Raw genomic sequence first — 21,267 nt, 5'->3', positions numbered from 1 at the left:
TTTTAGCAGTGTTGCAGGATTGGAATGTTGGTGATATGTGTTGTACTCACAGCTGAAAAATCTTGAGTTAGGCTTTTATATATATATATGTATGTATATAGTAAATTAATTTCCACAATTATTCTTCTTGAAGACTACAGTCACATAAAATGTAGACCTGGGTTGTATGAGTTTGTTATTGTGTAAGATAAAGTAAATAAATAATAATTTTGATGAAAGATTAGTGTGATTTTACATGCTGAGCATACATATTAAGAAAGAAAATTAGCAACAAATGTAAAATTTTAACTGCTTTTAAATCATTCACAAGTCAGAGAATGTAGATACGTAGCCGTTTTCTTACTTTTTGCTTCAATGGGCAGCAGCAATAAGTTGAGACTGGTGTGTTGTTGAAAGAGAGAAACTGAAAATATCCCCTAGAATTCAGCAGAAGCTATGGGCAGGTAAGTTATCTTTCTTCATTATATTTTGCAATGCATGTAACATAAAATGTGGCAGTTATTCTCCTTCTCTAAGCATAATTTCACACCATTCTGTGTTCTCTGAGCACTGAAAAACAGTGAAAAATTACTTTTTTTAACCACTTCCTACTGACAAAATTTAGCCTGATGGTAGAGGTGGAAGAGATGTCTCTTAAGACTACACAGAATAAGATCACTTAACAAGAGAGTGCTTTTTTAAGAGTTACCAGGAAGGAAGAAAATAGAAATCTCAAAATTTCCAAAACTTTCCTAGACTGTCTTTCAGAGAATTCTGCAGAATATCAGACTGCTTTGAAAACGGTTTACTTCTAGACTGGCTCCATCTGACCTTGGCACAGAGAGGTTCAAAATTTGTGCCTCTGACCAGAGACAAACACTGCCACAGTTTTGACAGAGGGTGCTGCCACTTTAAACCTGGCCTAGATTTAGGCTGTTTGGATTCCAAATCCAGCTGGAGCCAAATGTGGTAGCACAGAAAAATAAGCTGGAAGAGAACAACCCTTTCTAACAAAATATTTTATGGAAAATTCCTCTCAGAACTTACCCAGCATTTCACAGCATATGGCAAAGACTTGCATCTGTACTTGAAAGCAGGAGCTTGAACTAAGGCCTCTGAGTACAAATGTAATCAATACATTGACTGTCCTTCTTATTTAACTGCCTGTCTCTGCCAGTAAATCCTGGCTAAATGAGAGCCTGTCTCCTAATGATAATGTGGAAGCTGTGATTATGTGAGGTGTGGAAGTGAACAAGATCATAAGGAGAACAGATGGCAAGCAGTTCTGAGTGGGGAGATGGCTGGCTGCGCTTTGGTGAAGCTACCTGCAGCAGCTTAAGCTGTTATCTTTCCTGGCTCACTGTTTTCCTTCCTAGCTGGAGATGAGTGCATTTCTTGTGGAGTTGGCAGGATGGAGCATGTGAACACTTGGTGGCTCTGTCACCTAATGTCACAGGGACAGACAGATTCTTTTAAGGATCCTTGGTAGAGTGAGAATTTGCCACAGGGTTTTAGGTACAATTAGACTGTCATTACTACAATTAAACACTTAATTTTCAGCATAGTTTTTTGTTATCTACAATTTTTGGGATTTAGTGTAGTTTATTGCACAGTTTTTAAGAACTATGCTTTCAGCTAAGCAAAATTTCTAGTAATGATTGTAGCTTTCTTGCTATCTAGGGTCTTTAATTACTGCACTTTTAGTCACTTGGACCCTCTGCAGATCATTTCAAATTCTTGGTAATCGGTGCGTGATACAGTAACCATAATCTGGACTCAGACTCTACGCAGGAGAACGATTCACTCCATCTTCAGAGGAGGAAGACAGCAGTGGCTGTGTCCCAGACCAGTGGGGGATCACGAGTTTTGCTGTCCAGCATCATGCCTTGCAGCTGTTTGATATTATAGGCAGTATCTCATGCAGTGTTACATTTCTGTAGTCCAGATCAGGTGTCACCACATCCTGGTAGCAATCTTGCGGGGCAAATAGTTTTCTCACAACGCTGACAGGGGATCTGGCTGTTCTGTGATGGGGGTCATCACATCTTGGTGACAACTACAGTGTTGAAAAGGGGAAAAGAGGAGGTAATGTTACCAGCATGCTTATGTGTTATGACTGTTTGAGGAAATGTTGTTATTTATGCTAACCATATTAGCAGGAGTCAGGAGCAGAGTCACGTGGCTCAATGGAAAGACTCATCTTAGTGTAAACGCATCTTCCTGCACTCAAGCAGGTGGGCTGTGTTCGTATATCACTCCCAGCTCTGAGGCGAAGAGAACAACCCAGAGCAGAAGGGAGCAAATATTACCTTACTCATTGCTTCAGCTGTGAATGTGTGTCCATGACCAGGGAGACCCTGTGCATGTGGAAGATCTGGTTCCCTCTCAGTTTTTCCAGTGCTCTCATTTTGGGATATGTGTGTAGTGGGTTGTCCCTGGCTGGACGCCAGCACCCACAAAAGCCCTTCTGTCACTTCTCTCCACAGCTGGACAGGGGAAGGAAAATGTAACCAAGGGTTCCTGGGTTGAGATAAGGACTGCGAGAGAGTACTCATCATCATGAGAAAAACAGGCTCAAATTTGGGATATTAATTGCATTCATTACTAACAAAATCAAAGCAGGATAATGAGAAGTAAAAGAAGTCTTTAAAACACTTTTGCCCCACCCCTTCCCAAACTCTACCTCCTCCTTCCCCAACAGTGATGGGAGACAGGGAATGAGGGTTTCTGATGATTTCATCACAGGTTGTTTCTCCCGCTGCTCAGATAGAGGAGTCCTCCCCTGCTCCAGCATGGGGTCCCTCCCACAGGAGACAGTCCTCCATGAACTTCTCCAATGTGCACTACTAAACATAAAGTTTCCTGAAGCTTTGCATTGGTCTTTTCTGGAAAGATGCATGTGTTTGCACAGACTGAAGGGGAGCCAAAGACACCTTTGTAGAAAAGCTGACAGGAACGTACAGCAGGAAACACTGGTGTGATCCCTTGCCATAGCACTGCTGTAATCTCAGACAACTGGGCACCAACGTGCTCTTGATAAAGAGACTAGTGATGTTCTCATCCTTTCAAGAATGACTCAAGGCTTACAGTGGTGGCAAATGCTCTTCCAAGCTTATTGCAAGTGCATGGCCCTTGTGACAAGGTGTTAATCACAGTCAATGACTCAAATAAATTTAAAATACCTTTTCAACCAAGCACTGTGTGTTCTTTGATATTTTTGTAAACAGTGATCCAAACAAATCACTTGCTAAAGAACAAGCACTGCATTGTGTTCCCTCTGTATCTCAAGCCATCTTTGTTACTCATGCCTCATCTGGGTCCATTTTTTCATCCACACAGGGCTTATTCCATTCATAAACTAGCTGCTCTTTACTTGCTTTTCTAACATGAGGTCTTCACAGCACATTTAAGGTCTCATAGCAGTTCATCTGTCAGCCACAGCTTCTGTGAAGCTGACAATAGTCAATGCTTGAGAACATTCTTTCTGTGAGCAATACATGGCTGGACGAGTGCCCTGGCAGTGCCTACGTCCCTAGGTAAGCACATCTCAGCTCACAGAAGAAGCTATTCCTATCTTGGTATTGGAAGAGTCTGCCTACTGTGATTGCAGCCTGCTCTCACTGTCTCTGTGACTCTTCACAGCCTGTCAGTTTTTCTGTTGACACTTTTTAAGTTCATCACAACCTCTCTTTTCTGTGGGCTTGCTTCCATAAGAGTAATATGCTCAGGCTGCCTCAAACCAGCAAATGGTACATTAACTCCTCTGAAACTGTGTGTATGAGTTTGTGTCCATGTTCACTTTGTTAGCAGTTCCTTCTTTCCTTCTTTGGTTACCTTCACATGTTCACACAACCAGCAATAGATACTGAACAGGGAAAACAAGTCACGCATAAAATATTTAGGAAAAAAGAGGATAGTTAATTTCCCAGTTTGTCAGCTCTGTCTCAGATTCATCTCCTGGCTAATCTGTTGCAAAGTCTACTTATGTTCTGCAGGAGACTTAGGTTTTATCCTCATATGTTGAGAGTAATCCATCTATTTGTGTGAGAAGACTTTATTTAACTCTTACTTTTGTCAAAGGAAATACACCCTTTTGTTTTAATTAGAAAATTGTTAGTTGCACATTTTATCTAAAATACTCCTTTCTTGTCTCATCTTTGTGCTTATGCTTATGTTTATGGAACATAAAAGGATTTTTCATTCCATTCTCACTTGTTTGTGTTTCTTTTACCTTCTCATAGATAATTTCCTGTAACTAGTATTTTTACATTAATGGAAGAATATACTGAGGGGGAAAAGAAAGACAAAGGTGGAGTTCTACTACTGTTCTCTTTTTGAAGGAGCAGCTGCAAGGAAAACTGGAAAAAATGCCTGCAGTCTCCAAATAGCATCCTTAAACTACAGACACAGAGAAAACCAAATACAACAAACCAGTGGGTTTTTTTATGCATAGGCAACAGTGTCTGTTCCTTTGACACCAAATGTGGAAAACAGGCACAAACATTGTGCTAGATCCATAATTAATTGTTTCAAATTATTTTCTCAATGTCTAAGATATTGAGTGTATCTGAATCAATTTAAAGCCATTCATATTATAGCTCAGAACAGGTTTTTTCAAATAATGTTAGGCTCATTGAACTACATCCCAAAAACATCTTCATCAAGTTTAGTACCTAGACCCACACTGTGAGGCTAGCATGAGAAGAGTGTCAGGCTATTCAGGGGAGGGAAAAACAAAGTTGGGAGTAGAGCCATCTAATCATAACTGGACTAAAAGCCAGAGGAAACTGCCTTTTCCTTTCTAACCTGCACTGTACAGTTGTGGAAGAGGTAAAAGCTGTTAAAAAGTGGGTACAAACTGTTTAATCCCCTCTGCTTTGATATATGTCTTTGCATAAGGACTGACAGTGGGACAGCAGTGACTGATAACACATTTTCTGCTTCATTTTCTGGTGCTGCGCTGGAGCCTCCTGTTCAAACACAGCCTCTCTCCCACCTTGTTTGCAAACCAAAGGGTTCAGTAATGGTAATAAATTGGTGCTATTACTGCACAGGCACAGCATCTTTTCTGTATCATCATCACAGTTGACTTCCATGTGCAAAAACATATTGAAGCTTGTCTCTTGTTAGCTGTGAATAATAGGCCTGTTGGGTGCTTACCAATAAGCCCCAGCCTTTAAACCTTTGGGGATCATCTGTTATTTCTCACATACCAGTATCCTGAATTTTGGAACAGTTTGGCACTAAAGAGGGGATCTCTATTTGTTACGTTTCAGTAGTAAATGAAGTTGTTCTCTGTCTGTGAAAGAGAGAGCAGTCTGAAGGGTCTGGAACAAATTCATCAGGTCTGACTTAGCCAGAAACTGTGATGGAAAGCTTAGTGATCTTCCTTTTGTCCACCACAGAAAGATTCTGTTAAACAAAGATTTGTTTATTGCCAACAGTTGATGGTGAGAATTATAAAACTAGTACAAACCAGAAGAATTTCTAAATTATAGAAGAGACGTGGAACATGATTTTTAGAAGGGCATTTAACTCCCCTTTTCCAGCTTGCCTGTTGTACCTTCACACTTTGTTTCCTTTTTTTTCCTGAGAAATAACAAAAAGAAATATTTTAGTGGAAAATGCAACCATTGCCTCTTCACAGCAAGCTTTACAGATACAGCTGAGAAATAAAAATACATGAGGTTACTTTGAGGCTGTATTTCAACACTGATTAAACCAGCATTTTAATACTCCAATCTTAGTTTCCATTTTTAATTTCCTTTGAAAGTTATTTACCTTTTGCAAGCCATTCGGATGAAACATTGAAGTGAAATGTCAGTTTTCTTTACATTTACTAGGGACAACTTCAGTTTTTGCATCTCTTATCCCCTCACAACAAATTATGAATTTTCAGCCTTTTCAGTCAAATTCAAGAGGAAAGAAATATATAGGAAAAGTCTCCAAAACACCTGTTTTCCTGGGGGGTCCCAATGTGCCCAGTTTGTAACTCTGGTGTTGATTTGAAGGGGAAAACATCTCAGAGGCTGTCGCATCTGACTCTGGGATTTCTTGATGCTTTTCAAGATTGAAGAAGTAATCATTACAGCAGCCAACCTAGGCACTGGAAATGCAAGTTAGCTCATAGAATAACATCTGGCACAACAAGTACAATGACACCAGAAAGCTCACCTGGGGAGTTTAGGTACTGTTTTGTTTTTTTTTAATAGGCTCTACCAGAATAGTAGCAGAGTTGTCATTGGTCTTGTAACATTAGAAGAGCAAACACAGCCATGACAGTTTTAAAAAGCTGTAATTTTTTCCTCCTTCACAAAAAGGTTGGCTGTGATAATACTGCAATGGACTGGAGACTGGTGTGAGAGTAGCGACCATCCCGAATCTGCCACACTGCCTGGCTGTAAGCTGTTGAGGACTATGAAATGCTGATAGTATTTTTTTTTATTAACTTGACTGGAATAAAAATGACAGGAAGTCACCTGGATTCATCTAGGAAAGAGAACTCCACGTAAAACTTTTAGAAGAGGAAAAGAAATCTTAAACACTTAGAATTGCTTTGAAGTGTACATATGATCAAAGAGAGAAACTAGGAAAAGTTGGATAAAGCTTATCTGGGGATGTTTATTCCACAGCTATATACCTGCTCAGAGCTTGCAGTCACTTGAGTGGTACTTCAACCATATCTGTGTTTCTCTCCTAGCAATAATATTTCACAAAAGTGAATCAAAGCACTTGCTGTTACTGCAGCAGCCTCAGCAGAAATGTCCCGGAGTGTGCAGCACAGACGGGGAGCATGTGATCAAGCACTCACTGCTAATGAACTTGTGAATGGAGCCCCTGGAAGAAAACACAGGGCACTGCAGAGTTAACCTAGGCAAGGGCCGTTTCTCGGCCGGATCTGCTGCTTTTCAGGGAGCTTTCTTTGCGAGCTATATTTTGGAGGAGCTGTGGGAGGGGGAGATGTTGCTGCTGCACGTTCAGTGCAAAGCCCGTGGCTGTGATTGGCTGAAGGGACATGGATACTCTGCCTATATATGCTGGCAACTGCATCCTCTCTGCTTTGTAGCTGTCACTGAGGAGCAAAGAAGGGCAGTGAGAAGGGTAGGGGAGAAGCAAAAACCTTACCAACTCGCTGTAAGTAACATTCTTTGTCCTTAAGTCTTTATGGTTATTAAATTCAAGTAGGTACGTTTGGATTAATGCAACAATTGGTTATGGAGAGTAGGATCACAGTTAATAAACAGCCAGCTTGTGTTATGTTAGGGATGATGATAACAATAATAACATTTATTTTTAATCTAAGTTTCCACAATGCAGTGTACACCTATTGTGTTGTGTTTGCTTTTATTTACATCTGATGTATGTCAGCTGTAGCTGTTTATATGCATTGATATAGAATCCCATGTATACAAAAGTTTGCACCTTGTTTTTCCAAGTACAGCAGTGCTTGCAATAACCAAGCAGAACTTGAGACATTCTCTGCCAAATATTCTGAATAATAAAATTTCAAGATAAATTAAATGCATGACTTTTTTTAGGGTGAGGTTTTCCTCAGAAATAACCCTTTCCCATCACTGTAGTAAGACTTCAGCGGGGAACATTATGAGGTTGCAAACACTGTGCCAGTGACAATAAATGAATACTGCCAGCAACTTCTGGATAATATAATTCTTAAAATAAAATGTAGGGGCTGTAACATATACTCCTAATTCTTGACTAGTGCAAAGGTAGAAGTACAGTGTAGATCCAGTTCCTTTTTACTCGTGCTGAAGTAAAATTCATCCTTTGGCTCTTTTTCTGGCAATATCCTATTGCCAGCAGGGGAAGTTCAGCTTAACAGTAGCAACAGCTGCAAAAACCTTCAGTTGGGTTCAGTCGCAGGAAGTTCTCGTGGCTTCAGTGGTGTCACTGAAACACCATGAGCCCTTAAATTACATTTTGGTCTGCAACAATCAGTTGGCAGAATAGAAAATGCACTTGACTCATATATTGGAAAGAGACACAGTTATAGCTGTATTTGCTCAAAAAAGTAAAGTTTTAGGTGCTATTAATGTGTCTATGCATTTTTCCTAGGAGCTGCTAAAGGATTTTATTTTGTTAGCTGTTGTTTATTTTACTTTGATCAACTGGAGAAGAGGGAGACATAAAATTATAATGTGTCAAATATACCTCTCTCCTCATTTGTTCTGCTTTTCCTCTTTTCCCTCTTTTTTCTGCTTTTTCATATTTTTTCTCTTTTTCTTACTCATAATGAATTTCCTAATAGAATTTAGATCTATTTTACATTCATGTTTAGTGAATATGAAAAAACTCACCCAGATTCTAAAATCATTGACAATACCTTTTAACAGAAGTAATGAATAAGCTGAAAGTTACCAACATAATACTATACCCATAAATATCTTTAATAATTATTTGTGTGTAAACTACTCGTTTATATGGTTCAGTTTCAGATAAAGTAGAAAACTGCTGGCAAATGAACATACACAATCTGAAGACCAGCAATAATTTTCAGTAACTTCAGTAAAATAAAATGTGTCTGTATTCTAATTTCAGTGCTCTGAGGTAGAAGGAGTAGTTTAAAAAAGGCAACAAAGGATATGTCAGCTTTAGATTGTGTAGTGTACTTGTCCTCTGACAAATTACAGCAAAATCAAAGACCAAGGAGTTTATATATGAATAAGTAAAAAAAGATACACTGATATAATTTAAGGTTTAACATGTTTTTTTTGGTTTTACCTGCAGTTAAGAGCAGAGCTAAAATCTTCTCCAGTAAAGTAGGATTTGATCAGAAGTATGCAGTGGTGACAGTAGGCATTGATTCTTGCTGGGAACAAAAATGCTCAGGTAGAATATATGCTTGGTAAAATTGTATTTTATCAATCAGAGTGGGGCTGTCAATGAATTTGCACACAGACTGCTCACGGTGTGGCAGAGGTTGGGCAGGGCACCTCCTGAGGAGCTGTGCTCTCCTCACTTGGGATTCAGCTTGCAGATGCTGAATATGCTGAAACTCATCCTGGGCGGTGTGGGATCTCTGAAAGTGTGGAGACCTTCTCACTTTTTAGGGGCCTTCAAGAAGATATACCAATATTAAATACTTTAGAAAGGGGCTTAGTTTCTCTGAAGTTTCCCTTTAGTTTTGGAAACTTGGCTTGCATTATTTTGCTATTTAAGTTCCTGCAAGTTAAATGGCTATTTTGACTGCATGTGGACTGTAACACTCATCCCTTCAGAAAGTACAGATTCTCTCAAACAGCATGTTCATTTTAAACCCTAAGGCCTGAGTTCTCTGAAGTATTTTGCTTCTTAGAAGATCTCTATATTTTAAAAATATACTAGCATAGAGGGAAGGTCTCTCCCTATGCATTGTGTTGTTGCATTGTACATGAGCTTTATGTGCATGCAATAAGTAGAGATATTCTGTAGTGGTAGAGAAATGAAGTAATTTGCATTTTGATAGTACTCACTAGTGAGCATTACAGTTGTCTGCTGGAGATGGCTTCCGTAGCAAGTAGTACTTTCAAGCAGTGAAGTGAGATCTATAGCAAACTGTTCAGGAAGAGAATAAAAATAGGGATGAAAGGGTAAGTGGGTCTTGTCACTCACAGAGAAACAGATATAACATAGGAGGTGAAAAGGATGACCACTGTGTTCCTGCAAGGAGTATGCCTTCACAGTTCCCCCATGAGGTACATATATTACTGTAGGTAGGGGATTTTAGGAAGGAAAATGCATGAATAGAAAAAAGCATATTTTTAATTTCTTGGTATTGTCTTTGGAGGAAAGAAGGGTTTAATACTTTTCTTCAGATTGAAGCAGTTTGACATCACTGCATCAAACTGAATTGTAAGAGTATTAGAGATTAGGTGAATATTACTTCATATCAATTTATGTTAGTTTATAACAGTGCATGTTAGTTTATAACAGTGCAAACACTGTAGCACATTTGGGATGAAAGACTCAGCCTTCAAATCTTAACATTTAAGCTTCTGGGTTCAGTTACTTCCATGCAAAACAGTGGGTTTCCCCTGTAATTTAATTCTTTACCTGAATTTTGCTATTGCAGCAGTGATTAATGACAGAAGCAGTGCGGCCAAAACAGTGAACCTCCCATTGTTGGGAAGAAGTAAAGTTACCCAATAACAAACAAGATCTTTGTGATTAGACAAAATGTATATTTTGTCAAATTGAGTTCCATAGCAATAGACTAAAGCCATGGAATGTGTATCTGATATTTAGATATAATATTTTATTTGCTTATCCTGATATCCAAAAAGAACTTTGTCCGAACTTCTAATAATAAAAATAACAATATCAGCATACTGTATAGCAACAAGATGATGTAAAGTCACAACCTATAAAACATGTATGTTCTAGATTGATAAAGTATATCTGGACTTATAAAGTATATATAAAATATGATAAATTCTTTTTTTCAGTGTGTTTGTGAGCTGTGTTGAGCTTACACACAATGTGATTTAATTTATGCCATTTGATTTGTATTTTAGGAAAAGACCATGTGGTCCAAAGAAGTTTTTATGTTAAGTGGTCCCTTTTATTTGATTACTACCAAGTAAAGCTAGGGAGTAGTGTAGTGATGCTCTTATGCAGTGATGCTCTTACCTGTCTTGATGTTGTACTTGGGGTTCACTGGAACCACAGATGTGGAATGAGATACTCAGCTAATGTGATCTGTGTGTAAAGGTCTGTAGGAATAACTCTAGCACAGTGGTGAGCAACAGCAGTGCTGGGAACACCAATCCTCATATTCTGAGTCAGTTCAGTCTCAGGCATCTCCCACTAATTTGTCAGTTGTTTGTTTAATTCTTTTTTTCATAGCTTTCTTCTCTGAAACCAGAGGGAAAAATAAGAGATCACCCCATTCAAGTTCTTTAGGGCATGCTATAGCAATGAACCCATGCATGAAGTAGCATAAAAGAAATAATAATAGCATGACTTAAGAGTTTTAAGTTATAGATGTATTGAAAAAGATGTTCAACAGTACAATATTTAGATTTATTCTGGCAAAAAATATCTAAACCAAAGAACAGAGCCTTGGTGTATAATTAGATTGCTGCCACAGAAATGCATATTGATTGCTGCAGTTCATGCTGATTTCTTCAGAGAGTTTATTAAAATTTTGAACAATGAACAAAGATGTGTCAAATGAAAATGCACATAAGATTTAGGGGGTATAGAAGAAATAGAATCATCCTGATTTTAAAAGAGTAGAAACAAAACTGCTTACTTAAACACAGGTTTTCAAAAGGGAGTTGACACACAAAGCTGCCCACTGCACATTCTAAGGACTGTAATGACCACTGGTAAAGTATTTCCAGCAACTTAGTAGCAAGATATGAGAAAGGTCCTAATACCCCTTTATGAAAGATAAAGACAGAGCCAAATAAGCACTTACATGATGATTAAAGAGAATACTAACACTCTAGTAAAATAACAACAGGAGCAACCATCTCTGGGGATCTAGAAGTCCCTACTGTGCAGATCCTTGCTCTCCCAAGTGTTTCGTTACATACAGCAGCACCCTGCCTTCTTAAATAGAAGCAGCAGCTGCTCCATACAAATCCCAGATCCTCTGTTAGTAGCAGCAGAGACATGTCTGAGACAGTGCTTGTTAATGTCTTTCTCTTGTGATGTTGCAGTACTAATTCAAATGTAATAAAGCCCAGGAGGTTCTCTTTTCTCAAAATTGTCTTCAGTTAGAAATCATTATCACAAATACTTGATACATGAAAAATTGTCTCCTACTTATCTAATATTTACATTGTGCTTAAATAATTATTTCCTTACAAAGTGAAGATCTACAGGTGTGTGAGCTAAATAAGCACAATAGTTCTTGCCAATCTCCTGACTGGATTCCAAGGAACAGTATCCCTCCATGTGAGCATATAAAGACTCTGGGACACTTTTTTGGTACTCAGTGAATAAAAATGTTTCAGCCATATATTCACTGAGTACTCAAAATGCACAGATAGACAGAGTAATAAAATTGGGTGGGCCAGGGTAGCGGGAGCAAGCACTGTTATGTCATGAATTTTTGTTTGCAGAGCACTTTGCAGGTGAACTCCAGCTCATCTCAGCTGAGCCGTGTATCACCTTGGGTGTGCTAACACAGTCTGCCTATCTCAAAGAACTCCTGGAGCTGCAGCCCAGCATCTTGGAAATATGGACAGCCCCAGACAGAGCTTCCTCACATTCTCCTGCAAAACACAGTACAGATCAACTTGAAGTGAATTCTTTTTGAAACTTGGCTAAGAAACAAAGTTTTGTAGATGACAAAGCATGTGCATTTACAGTGAAAGAGTAAGAAAGCTAGATCTTGAGACAAGACTGGAGTTGTGAAGCAGCTAAAATGACAGGGCAGCACAGTGGATCACTGTGATAACTGTGATTATTATAGCTTGTTATTACAGATTATAATAGAGACACACAGCAGGCTATTTTCTTACACTTCTTCTCCATAAGGCAGGAGGGAGCTGATTATGTGCCACTTAACAGTGCCACATCCTTGTGTCAACCTGCAGATGTAGGAAATGTGTAATTTTTGAATCTTCATCAATGTGCTTCTACTGTTCTTCTGTGCTTAACTTACTGTCTATCTGTATTAATCTAATCTACTCATATCATGACCATATGAGTCTTCCTATAAATCATATGAATAACAGGTTTAAAACTAGTAAAATTCTCTTTCAAAAATGATTATTTTTTTCTCTTTGTTTTCAGGTGTTTTTCTGAGAATAAGCCCTAAACTCCGATAGCCATGGATGCTGCAGAATTCCGCAAGAGAGGAAAGGAGATGGTGGACTATGTTGCGGATTACCTGGAGAAGATAGAGAAACGACAGGTGTTCCCAGATGTGGAACCAGGATACCTACGGCCCCTCATCGCAGACTGTGCACCCCAGGATCCTGAGAGCTTTGAGGATGTCTTTAAAGACATTGAGAAGATCATTATGCCAGGGGTAAGGAAAATGGAACTGTAGTGCAATGTTCAATAATGCATTTAGGTTTTCAAACACCTTAAAGAAAGTGTGGTTTTACCAACATAAGTACACACACTGATCAACTTTTAGAAGGCAGGAATCAGCTTTACATGTTGAATATGATCTAACTAATGTTTTCCATTCTTCCTAGAAATAATCAAATCATTCTTTTGCTTCAGGCATGGTTTACTTTTGAAAAGAATTCCCTTTCCTCCCTTGAGCTGGTTAAGGCAAAACTTCATAACTTTCAGTTTCATGTGATATTTTTACTACTTTCATAGTACAGTAAATATTTTACAAAATAGTGTTTTTATTAGTCTGCTGTGCCCAAAGTGTTTCTTCAAGCTGATCTTTAAATGTTAAAATTCTCTTAGGAGACTTCTTTTTATTAGAGACTTGACTAGAAAGGATTCTCCCCAATACTTGTTCTGTTTACTTACTCTCCTAAATGTCAACTACTTCTCGTGGCTTCTAAGGCAGACGATCACTGCCTAAATATTAGTCCTTGAATAGATCAGTATTGGACAGACAATGCAGAACTGTTGGTAAAGGATCTGGCATTTGTTCAGGCCTGAAATTTTCTTGTTTTTCCACTCATGGTATACCTTTTTTTTTTTTAAATATGTACTTGTCTCCTTAGGCCTCTAAGTAGCTTGAAGAGAACTGAATTATTAGTAAAAGTTAATGAGGAATCTCTACTTTAGATCTCTTCAATAAACACTATGGATTTCTTCTCTAAATGCAGCTAGGTGATATGATTGTGATGGAACTGGACATCACAATCAAAATGGCTTTAGTCAGTGTACTATGATGCCAATTCCTTTTCTTTGACCAATGTAAATATTTGATATTCAGTATGATTTTATCTTGTTTTCTTTGAAGCTAGCCTGCTGTACTTTAACAGACAAAAGCTCCACTGAAGTCAATTGAAACCTCTGCACTGTTTTCTAAGATTTGAGGATGAAGTCTTCTATCAAAGGGAATTAAATCAATGCAGATTAGATAAGAGAATTATGTCCAACACATGCAAATACTTTAATTGCTGCTCATAGATATAATTGCCTTTTCTTTTTCGTTAGGGGAAAATAATAATGTCTGTGAAGTAGAAAACACTTTGAACACCTGAGAACTTTCAATAAAATAATAATGCATTAAAAAATAAGAGATGAATCACTCAAGAGTAGAATGTGAGACATTGAATTCCAATTATGTCATCAACATGTCTTGTTCTCTCTTAACTAAATTGACTTTTTCTTGATATTTACGTGCCCTGCAAACAAATTTTCTTTTACAAAGTGATACATTCTGAAGAAAAATTGTTCTATCCTAAATTTTTCCACTGGTGTGAAATGTTAGTGACACAAAGAGCACAATATAAATCCCAGTTCTTATAGTAAGACTGATTCTACCCATGTTGCTTATACTTAATTCGAAAGACTCACATGGGCACAGAACGTCAAGGTCTGGTTTAGTAGAGATTGGATGGTATCTTGAGATCATTTAGTCCATCCCCTCTGCTCAAAGCTGAGTCAGCTAGAGCAGGTTGTTCAGGACTATGTCCAGCTGGTCACTGAATATCTCCAAGGATGAACTCTGCTGTCCTGTTCCAAAGTTGGATCGCCCTCACAGTAAAAAAGCTTTTTCTTATGTTTAAGTGGAATTTTCTCTATTTCAGTTTGTGCACATTTCTTGTTGTCTTGTCACTGAGTACTTCTGAGAACAATCTGGCTTCATCTTCTTTACAACTTCCCCTGAAGTGTTTATACACATTAACAAAGTGTTAACCCCCTGAGCTTCCTGCAGGCTGAACAACCCCAGCTCTTTCAGACGCTTGTCACATGACAGATACAGCAATTAATCATCTCCGTGGTCTTTTACTGGAATCACTCCAGTATGTCTTTGTTCCTTGTACTGGAAAACCCAGAACTGGATGTAGCATTCCAGGTGTGGCCTTTCCAGTGCTGCATAGAAAGGAAAGATCAACTCTTTTGACCTTCTGGCAGCAGTTTTGTTCCCATGGCCCAGAATGCTCTTGGGTCACAGTGTTTGCTGCCAGGGTGCATTGCTGGCTCATGTTCAGCTTGGCCACCAGGTCCATTTCTTCCAAGCTGCTTGCCAGCCAGTCGATCCTTGCTCTGTATGGGGCAGGGGGTTATTTCTCACCAGGTACAGGCTTTTGCATTCTTTTGTCAACTTCATGGGATTCCTGTTGGCCCATTTCTGCAGGCAGTTAAGGTCCCTTTGAGTTGCAGCATGACCACACAGTGTATCAAACACCCCTCCCAGTTTTATGTCATCTGCAACATTGCTGAGGGTGCACTCTATCCCATCATCAAGGTATTTAATGAAGTACTGGCCTTTCGCCTTCATTCTTCATGCGACCTAGCCTTGAACACTTCCAGAGATGGAGCACTCACAACCTGCCTGGGCAGCTGTTTCAGTGCCTTACCACCCTCACAGTAACGACCTTTTTTTTTCAAATGTATGATCTAAACCTACCCTCAGTTTAAAATCATTCCCTCATGTCCTATCACTAAATGCCCTTGCAAAACATCTCTGTCTTTCTTGTAGGCTCCCTTTAGGTACTGGAAGGCCACAATTAGATCACCCCAAATCCTTCTCTTTTCCAGCCTGAGCAATCCCAATTCTCTCAGCCTGTTCTCACAGGAGAGGTGCTCCATTCCTCTGATCATCTTGATATCCCTCCTCTGGACTCGTTCCAGTAGGTCAGTGTCCTCCCTTGTACTGGGGGTTTTAGAACTGGACACAGCAGTCCAGATGGGGGCCCACCAGAATGGAGGAGAGGGGCAGAATCCCCTCCTTTCCCTTGCTGCCCACCCTGCTTTGAATGCAGCCCAGGGCACTGCCTTCACCACTTCTTTCCTGTTGGTAAATGTGCAGTCCCACACCATGTCCCACATTTTCGTCAGTTCCTCCACAGTTTCCCATGTTAGGTAATTATCAATGCACTCCAGAGCCCTCCTGACTGCATCCTGCTGTGTTGTCCGTCCAGCAGATGTGAGGACTATGACCTGTGAACATGAGGTTTCTTCCTGCTGTCTGAATGCTGCACGCATGTGCTTCTTCTGATCAGGTGATCTGTGGCAGACAGACACCCCCAAATGTTGCCCATTTTGATATTTTCACCAGTCCTGACTCACAAGTTCTTGCCTGGCTTATTGTCCATTCTTAGGCAGAGGCCAGTGCATTCCTGCTGTTCTTTTCCATAAAGAAGCACTCCTCTGCCCCACCTTCCTGGTCTGACCTTCCTGAAGAGCCTGTCCTCATCTGCTGCAGCACTTCAGTCATGCAAGCAATTCCACAGCATCTCTGTGATCCCAGCGAAATCACAGCCCTGTACCTGCACTCAGCCTTCAGTTTCCTTCTGTTTGATCCCCATGTGTTGCGCCACAGCTTACAGGCGCTTCAGAGAGGCACCCATCTGTCTTGATTCCCCAGAAAAGGCGTGAGAGCTGCTCTGTCCTGACACTGCCCTAATGCTGCCCTCTCAGCACTTCCTAATTTATGTAGATACACTGGGGATCAGTCTGCTTTGGCCTTAGCTTCTTTCTGAGTTCTCTCATGTCCATGTTATCCTTCCCCCTTTGCTTGCCAGCTTGGTCCATCTTCCTCCTTTGATTGTGGTTTTCCTCTCCTTCCCTCATCATTCCTAGTTTAAAGCTCTCCTTACCAGGTTATCCAGCCAGTCTGCAAAGATATTTTTGCCTCAATTGTTCAGGTTATATTTTCTCTTAATCTTCTTCCCATGTTTTTCCTGACAAGAATAACATTTAAAAGTACATCTAGAGTTCTTTGTCTATAGCATTTAACCAATGTTTGACCAGGGAATGTCTTATATCTATTTTATAAATTAAGAACTTCAGAAAGGGCTTTTTCAGAAAGAGTAAGTAATATGACATATCATAAACCCTTGTTTTGCCTGCAAGCTGTTGGTGGCCCATAAGTGATTCTTGTTTCATTCATGCTGACATCTTTACTGTGTTAGTTGTGTCCAGATAGTTGCTACTTATTGTATGACTAAAAGTGTGAAAAAGTTGTTCCTTCAGAAGGGCAGGGATCAGTTAATTAATTGTGTGAAGTGATAATAGTAGTATCTATTGCTGTCTTCTCCCTGTAGGAGAAGAGTGTTCGTGAGTAGTGAAACTTCTTTATGGGAACTTATTGTGAAATGTAAGGTGGACCTTCAAAGGGCAGTCCACCCAATGATAATGACAATAATGGCACTAGGTTCCTGATTCTAACACAGAGACAAAGGGAATACCTGCAGAACTCTGATCTTCACAGCAGGCAGACAGTAGGAAAGAATTTGTATGTAAAAATATCAGTCACCTTTCACTCTCAGATTTGTTTTGCTGTCCTTTTTTAGAGCAAAAAATGATCAAGTGTAGCTGTAACTTCAAATAGCAGTACTCAAGATGCTGATTTTCCTCACATTGGATCCATTAATCTATGAACTTTCAGATGAAGTACCTATCCTTAGTATGTGGTAAAGGAAGACTATTGCTTAGACTAAGCAAGTCAGAGAAAGACATCCTTAGAAGAAATCTTGGAAATAGCATGTGTCTGAGAAGCCCTAGAGTGGTAATTAGAGTGAACCCAAGACATTTGTATATCATTATTTATCGGCAGAGGGCAAAAACGCCAGGCATCAATTATGTCAGGCTCTTTGCAGTATCTGACTAAATGTATCTGTTCGGGGAAGGGGAGGCAGGAGGAAGAAGGGCAGCTGCACTTGCCCCAGGGCTTTTAGCTTTTTTGCTTTGTGTGAGTGGTGCAACTGGAATCTGCTGTGTTTCATCAAGCAAATGGCTCCCAGCAAGCAGTCAGTTTAACTTGATTAACCTAAGATGAATGTCACAAGTCTTACAGATCACAGAGGATTAGAGCTGGGGAGATAAACAGTGGCAGTTCTGGCTCATTAGGGACATCAGTGAAAGTCTGTGCATGTGGATCCTATCGGGGACCACTGCTTCTTGAATATTTTATTGTTTTCCTGTGGAGAACCACGTCCCATCCACGGTTTTTTTTCTGATTTGTGAAGGAAGGCATTTGCCACAAGAGCTCTAAAATTTTGTTACAGCAAAGAAGGAGATACTGACCAAATATGAGATACAGCTGAAAAGGTTCACAGGGGCATGTCTTTGGATGACTGATTTGACAGGTTTCAACCTAGTGACCATTAAAACATAGCAGGTACAGGGCTAGTTTAGACAGTGGAAAATTGTAGTGGATAGAAGATAGGCACGTTTTAAATTGGTACACTGCAGCAGGGAAAGTGATACCTGATTCATTCTGTCAAGGGTTAAGACAATTTCCCTTTAGCATGGATCACATCCCTTAAAGAAGAGCTGTTTTTTGGCATGAGGAAGGTTAGAAGATGAAAGAAACAGATTATTTTGCAGCATGCAGAACAGTGTGGTGCAGCTATTCCTGAGTTAACTCTAGAACCAGAAACTTTATCACAGACTGGGAGAGAGGTATGTAAGAGCTAAAATTCATCAGAGAATGAATGCAGAACAAAACAGCACAGAAACACTGAACGCAGGCAAGAGAGAATGTATAGTTGTACTATCCTCCAGCTGTAACAGAAGAATTCCAGTAATAAAAAGGAAATAAAATGATGTAAGAAAGGGCTAGCCTTTCAATATCTCAGCAGCCTCTAGACTTCCAGCCATGAAAAAAAATCTTACATAGATCTGCTGAATTCTTGCTTACAGCTGTGGAAGCACTTTTTTCAAAAACTTGCCTTTTACCTTGAATGTAAAAGCTGGTTTTGCCAAATATATCACATACCACATTATTTCCACTGAACACTGCTGTGTGGCTGTGCATTTCCTGTTTTCAGATTTTATTAGATTGGAGTTGTGGAGCACTATCAAATATCTCACAGATCCTTAAAATTGCTTGGATATTACGTAAGATATTTCTAAACAATGCTTTGGCAAGACAATTGACTACCATTTATGCAGTTACCATGTTGTTCTCTCATATTAGTTCATACAAAATGGAATTGTATGTAAATCACAAATTGTTAAAGGAAGATGAGAGTTTAATTTTCTACAGAAGGTATTGTGTACTGGGATGGGTTGTTTCATTTTGTGGTGAGGAGCTGTTTGGTCTAATTCACTGCCTGAGAATTAACAAACAACATGAGAGTGTGGACAAGAGAGTTCTGTGGACTTCTGCTGCACTGAAGACACTCTTCCTGTGTCTGTTGCATGACAGAGATGGAAAACCAGAGAATACCAGAGAGTCCCTGACGTTAGAGACTTAAGAGCAGTGAGCCTGAGCTTGCACAGAAGCTCAGGCTGCCATGAACCACACAGTTCTTGTGTTCTAGGAAGAAAAATGGAGACTTCTGATTTTGGAGCTATTGAGGGATTGGGGTGAGAACTTACTTATTTTTATTTTGAGTAAAAGATGGATAAAAAATCGTGAAAAAAACAAGGTAAGTTTTTCTAAAAAATGGGATCCTGTGTTACAGTCAGCTAGTCAAGAACTTTTGGTTTGTCGCAACCTCTAACCTTTTTTATTTTGTGACAATTTGTTTCTGCTTCCTGTATTAGTTAAAAATAACTGTTTTCCACTTAATACAGGTGACTCACTGGCACAGTCCGTACTTTTTTGCCTACTTCCCTGCAGCCTCTTCCTTCCCAGCTCTTCTTGCAGATATGTTGTGTGGTGGAATAGGATGTGTGGGCTTCTCTTGGGTGAGTTTACTCTGGTGTGTGGTAATGGTGCTTCACCTTGCCAGGATTTTAAGCATTCTACAATGAAATTATTGATTATTAGCGGTGAAGTCACAGGAGTATTTTTGTAGGTAAATTTCCTTGATTAATTAAGGGTTTTCACATAGACAGCCTGAATGATTCCAGGAATAAATGACTATTTCCTCATACAAGTTTTGCTCTTGAAAAATCACCCACATTTAGAATTAGTGATAGCAATGTAAACATACCGGTAATCCAGTAATAAGTATGACTATAGTTTAGCAGCCATTGTTGTTATTTCTCTTTTCATCTGGATGAATGAAAAATTTTCTTAAAACCCCCATATTCATATGAGGTGTAGTCTTCTCAAAAGAGAATTGTATTTGATGTTGGAAAAAAAATATGCATGATTCAAATCCTGGCTTTGACATTTGATAATCATGGTTCTATGTAAGGCCTATTTTAATATTTTTTAGTAAGTGTTAGAAACTATATGCACAAAATGGTCCTCATGTCCCTAACTTGGTTGGTGACATTAGTCATCTAGTCTCTATAACAAAAGAAAAAGAGAAAGAGAGAGAATTATTCTTGCTCAGGTGGATCTGATTTCTCTTCATGGTCTAGTGAGATTATTCCCTCTGCTCTGTTTTTTAACACAGGCTGCAAGTCCAGCTTGCACAGAGCTGGAGACTGTCATGCTGGATTGGCTAGGGAAGATGGTTAATTTGCCTGAGGAGTTTTTAGCTGGGAAGGATGGCCAAGGTGGAGGAGTCATTCAGGTAAGAGGGGAAATGAAAAAAAAAGAATACAAATTGAGTTTGTGAAATCATGATTTTGTAAAATCTTTATGCTAGGACACTGATGAAGGAATTATTTTCTTTTTTTTTTTTTTTTTTTTTGCTGCACATGGGTTCCTTTCAAATTTGAGAAGGACTGATGGTCTGTGAGAATGTCTATAGGTGGGCAGGTTCACTCATGAAAGTAATGCTTTTGTTTTTAGAGCAGCTGATTTCTAAAACACTTCTCAGTGAAGAATTGTTAGTAGTTCAATTTAAAATTTAGGCTTAAAATTCAAACCAGAATTGAGTAGAATGGAGACTTTAATTTGTTACTCAGTGAACTGAGCTCATAATAACCAACAATGTGCAGCAATGTTTCACAGCTGAGGTTAGAAGTCTACCTTTTATATGTGCAATTGCTTATTTCAGTCAGTTTCCACAGAACATTGGAGATAAACTTTGATAAATAGAAATAGCAGAATGTAGTAAAAAGTATATAAATTTTGGCCAAAGAGGTTGAAATTACTTTAAGTTTTTCTTATATAACAAAAGGAAATAGCAGACTACTATATTAAAATGAAGAGCTGTTTAAAATGTGAACCTAAGCAGTTCTATCAATAGATAATACAATTTTGAGACTACACTGCATATTCAAACTTTTAAAAAAAACTCCCCAAACTTTGACATTGACTGCTGAATAAAACTTATAATGTCTGAGCAGATAACCTGAACAATAATGAATATATCATCAATGGGCAATCTTGCATGCATAATA

General features: G+C 39.1%; 1 protein-coding gene across 5 annotated transcripts in view; it reads left to right on the top strand.

Moving 5' to 3' along the window:
• DDC (dopa decarboxylase) overlaps positions 1-21,267 on the top strand; it is a 69,679-nt gene that overhangs the window by 8,362 nt on the left and 40,050 nt on the right. For 2 of the 5 annotated variants that reach the window (XM_038128580.1, XM_038128581.1), the window contains exons 2-5: positions 363-443; positions 12,724-12,961; positions 19,600-19,713; positions 20,373-20,492. In XM_038128580.1, coding sequence (XP_037984508.1) covers positions 12,761-12,961; positions 19,600-19,713; positions 20,373-20,492 — 435 coding nt within the window. In that variant the 5' untranslated portion in view covers positions 363-443; positions 12,724-12,760. Of the gene's footprint in view, positions 1-362; positions 444-6,612; positions 7,114-12,723; positions 12,962-19,599; positions 19,714-20,372; positions 20,493-21,267 lie in introns of those variants that run through there. The other 3 variants (XM_038128582.1, XM_038128579.1, XM_038128578.1) reach the window with 3 other exon arrangements.

The sequence above is a fragment of the Motacilla alba genome, chromosome 2, assembly GCF_015832195.1.
Source record: "Motacilla alba alba isolate MOTALB_02 chromosome 2, Motacilla_alba_V1.0_pri, whole genome shotgun sequence".
Taxonomy (NCBI): Eukaryota; Metazoa; Chordata; class Aves; order Passeriformes; family Motacillidae; genus Motacilla; species Motacilla alba.
The sequence above is the reverse complement of the archived record's forward strand: the minus strand, read 5'-3'. Positions and strand labels throughout refer to the sequence as shown.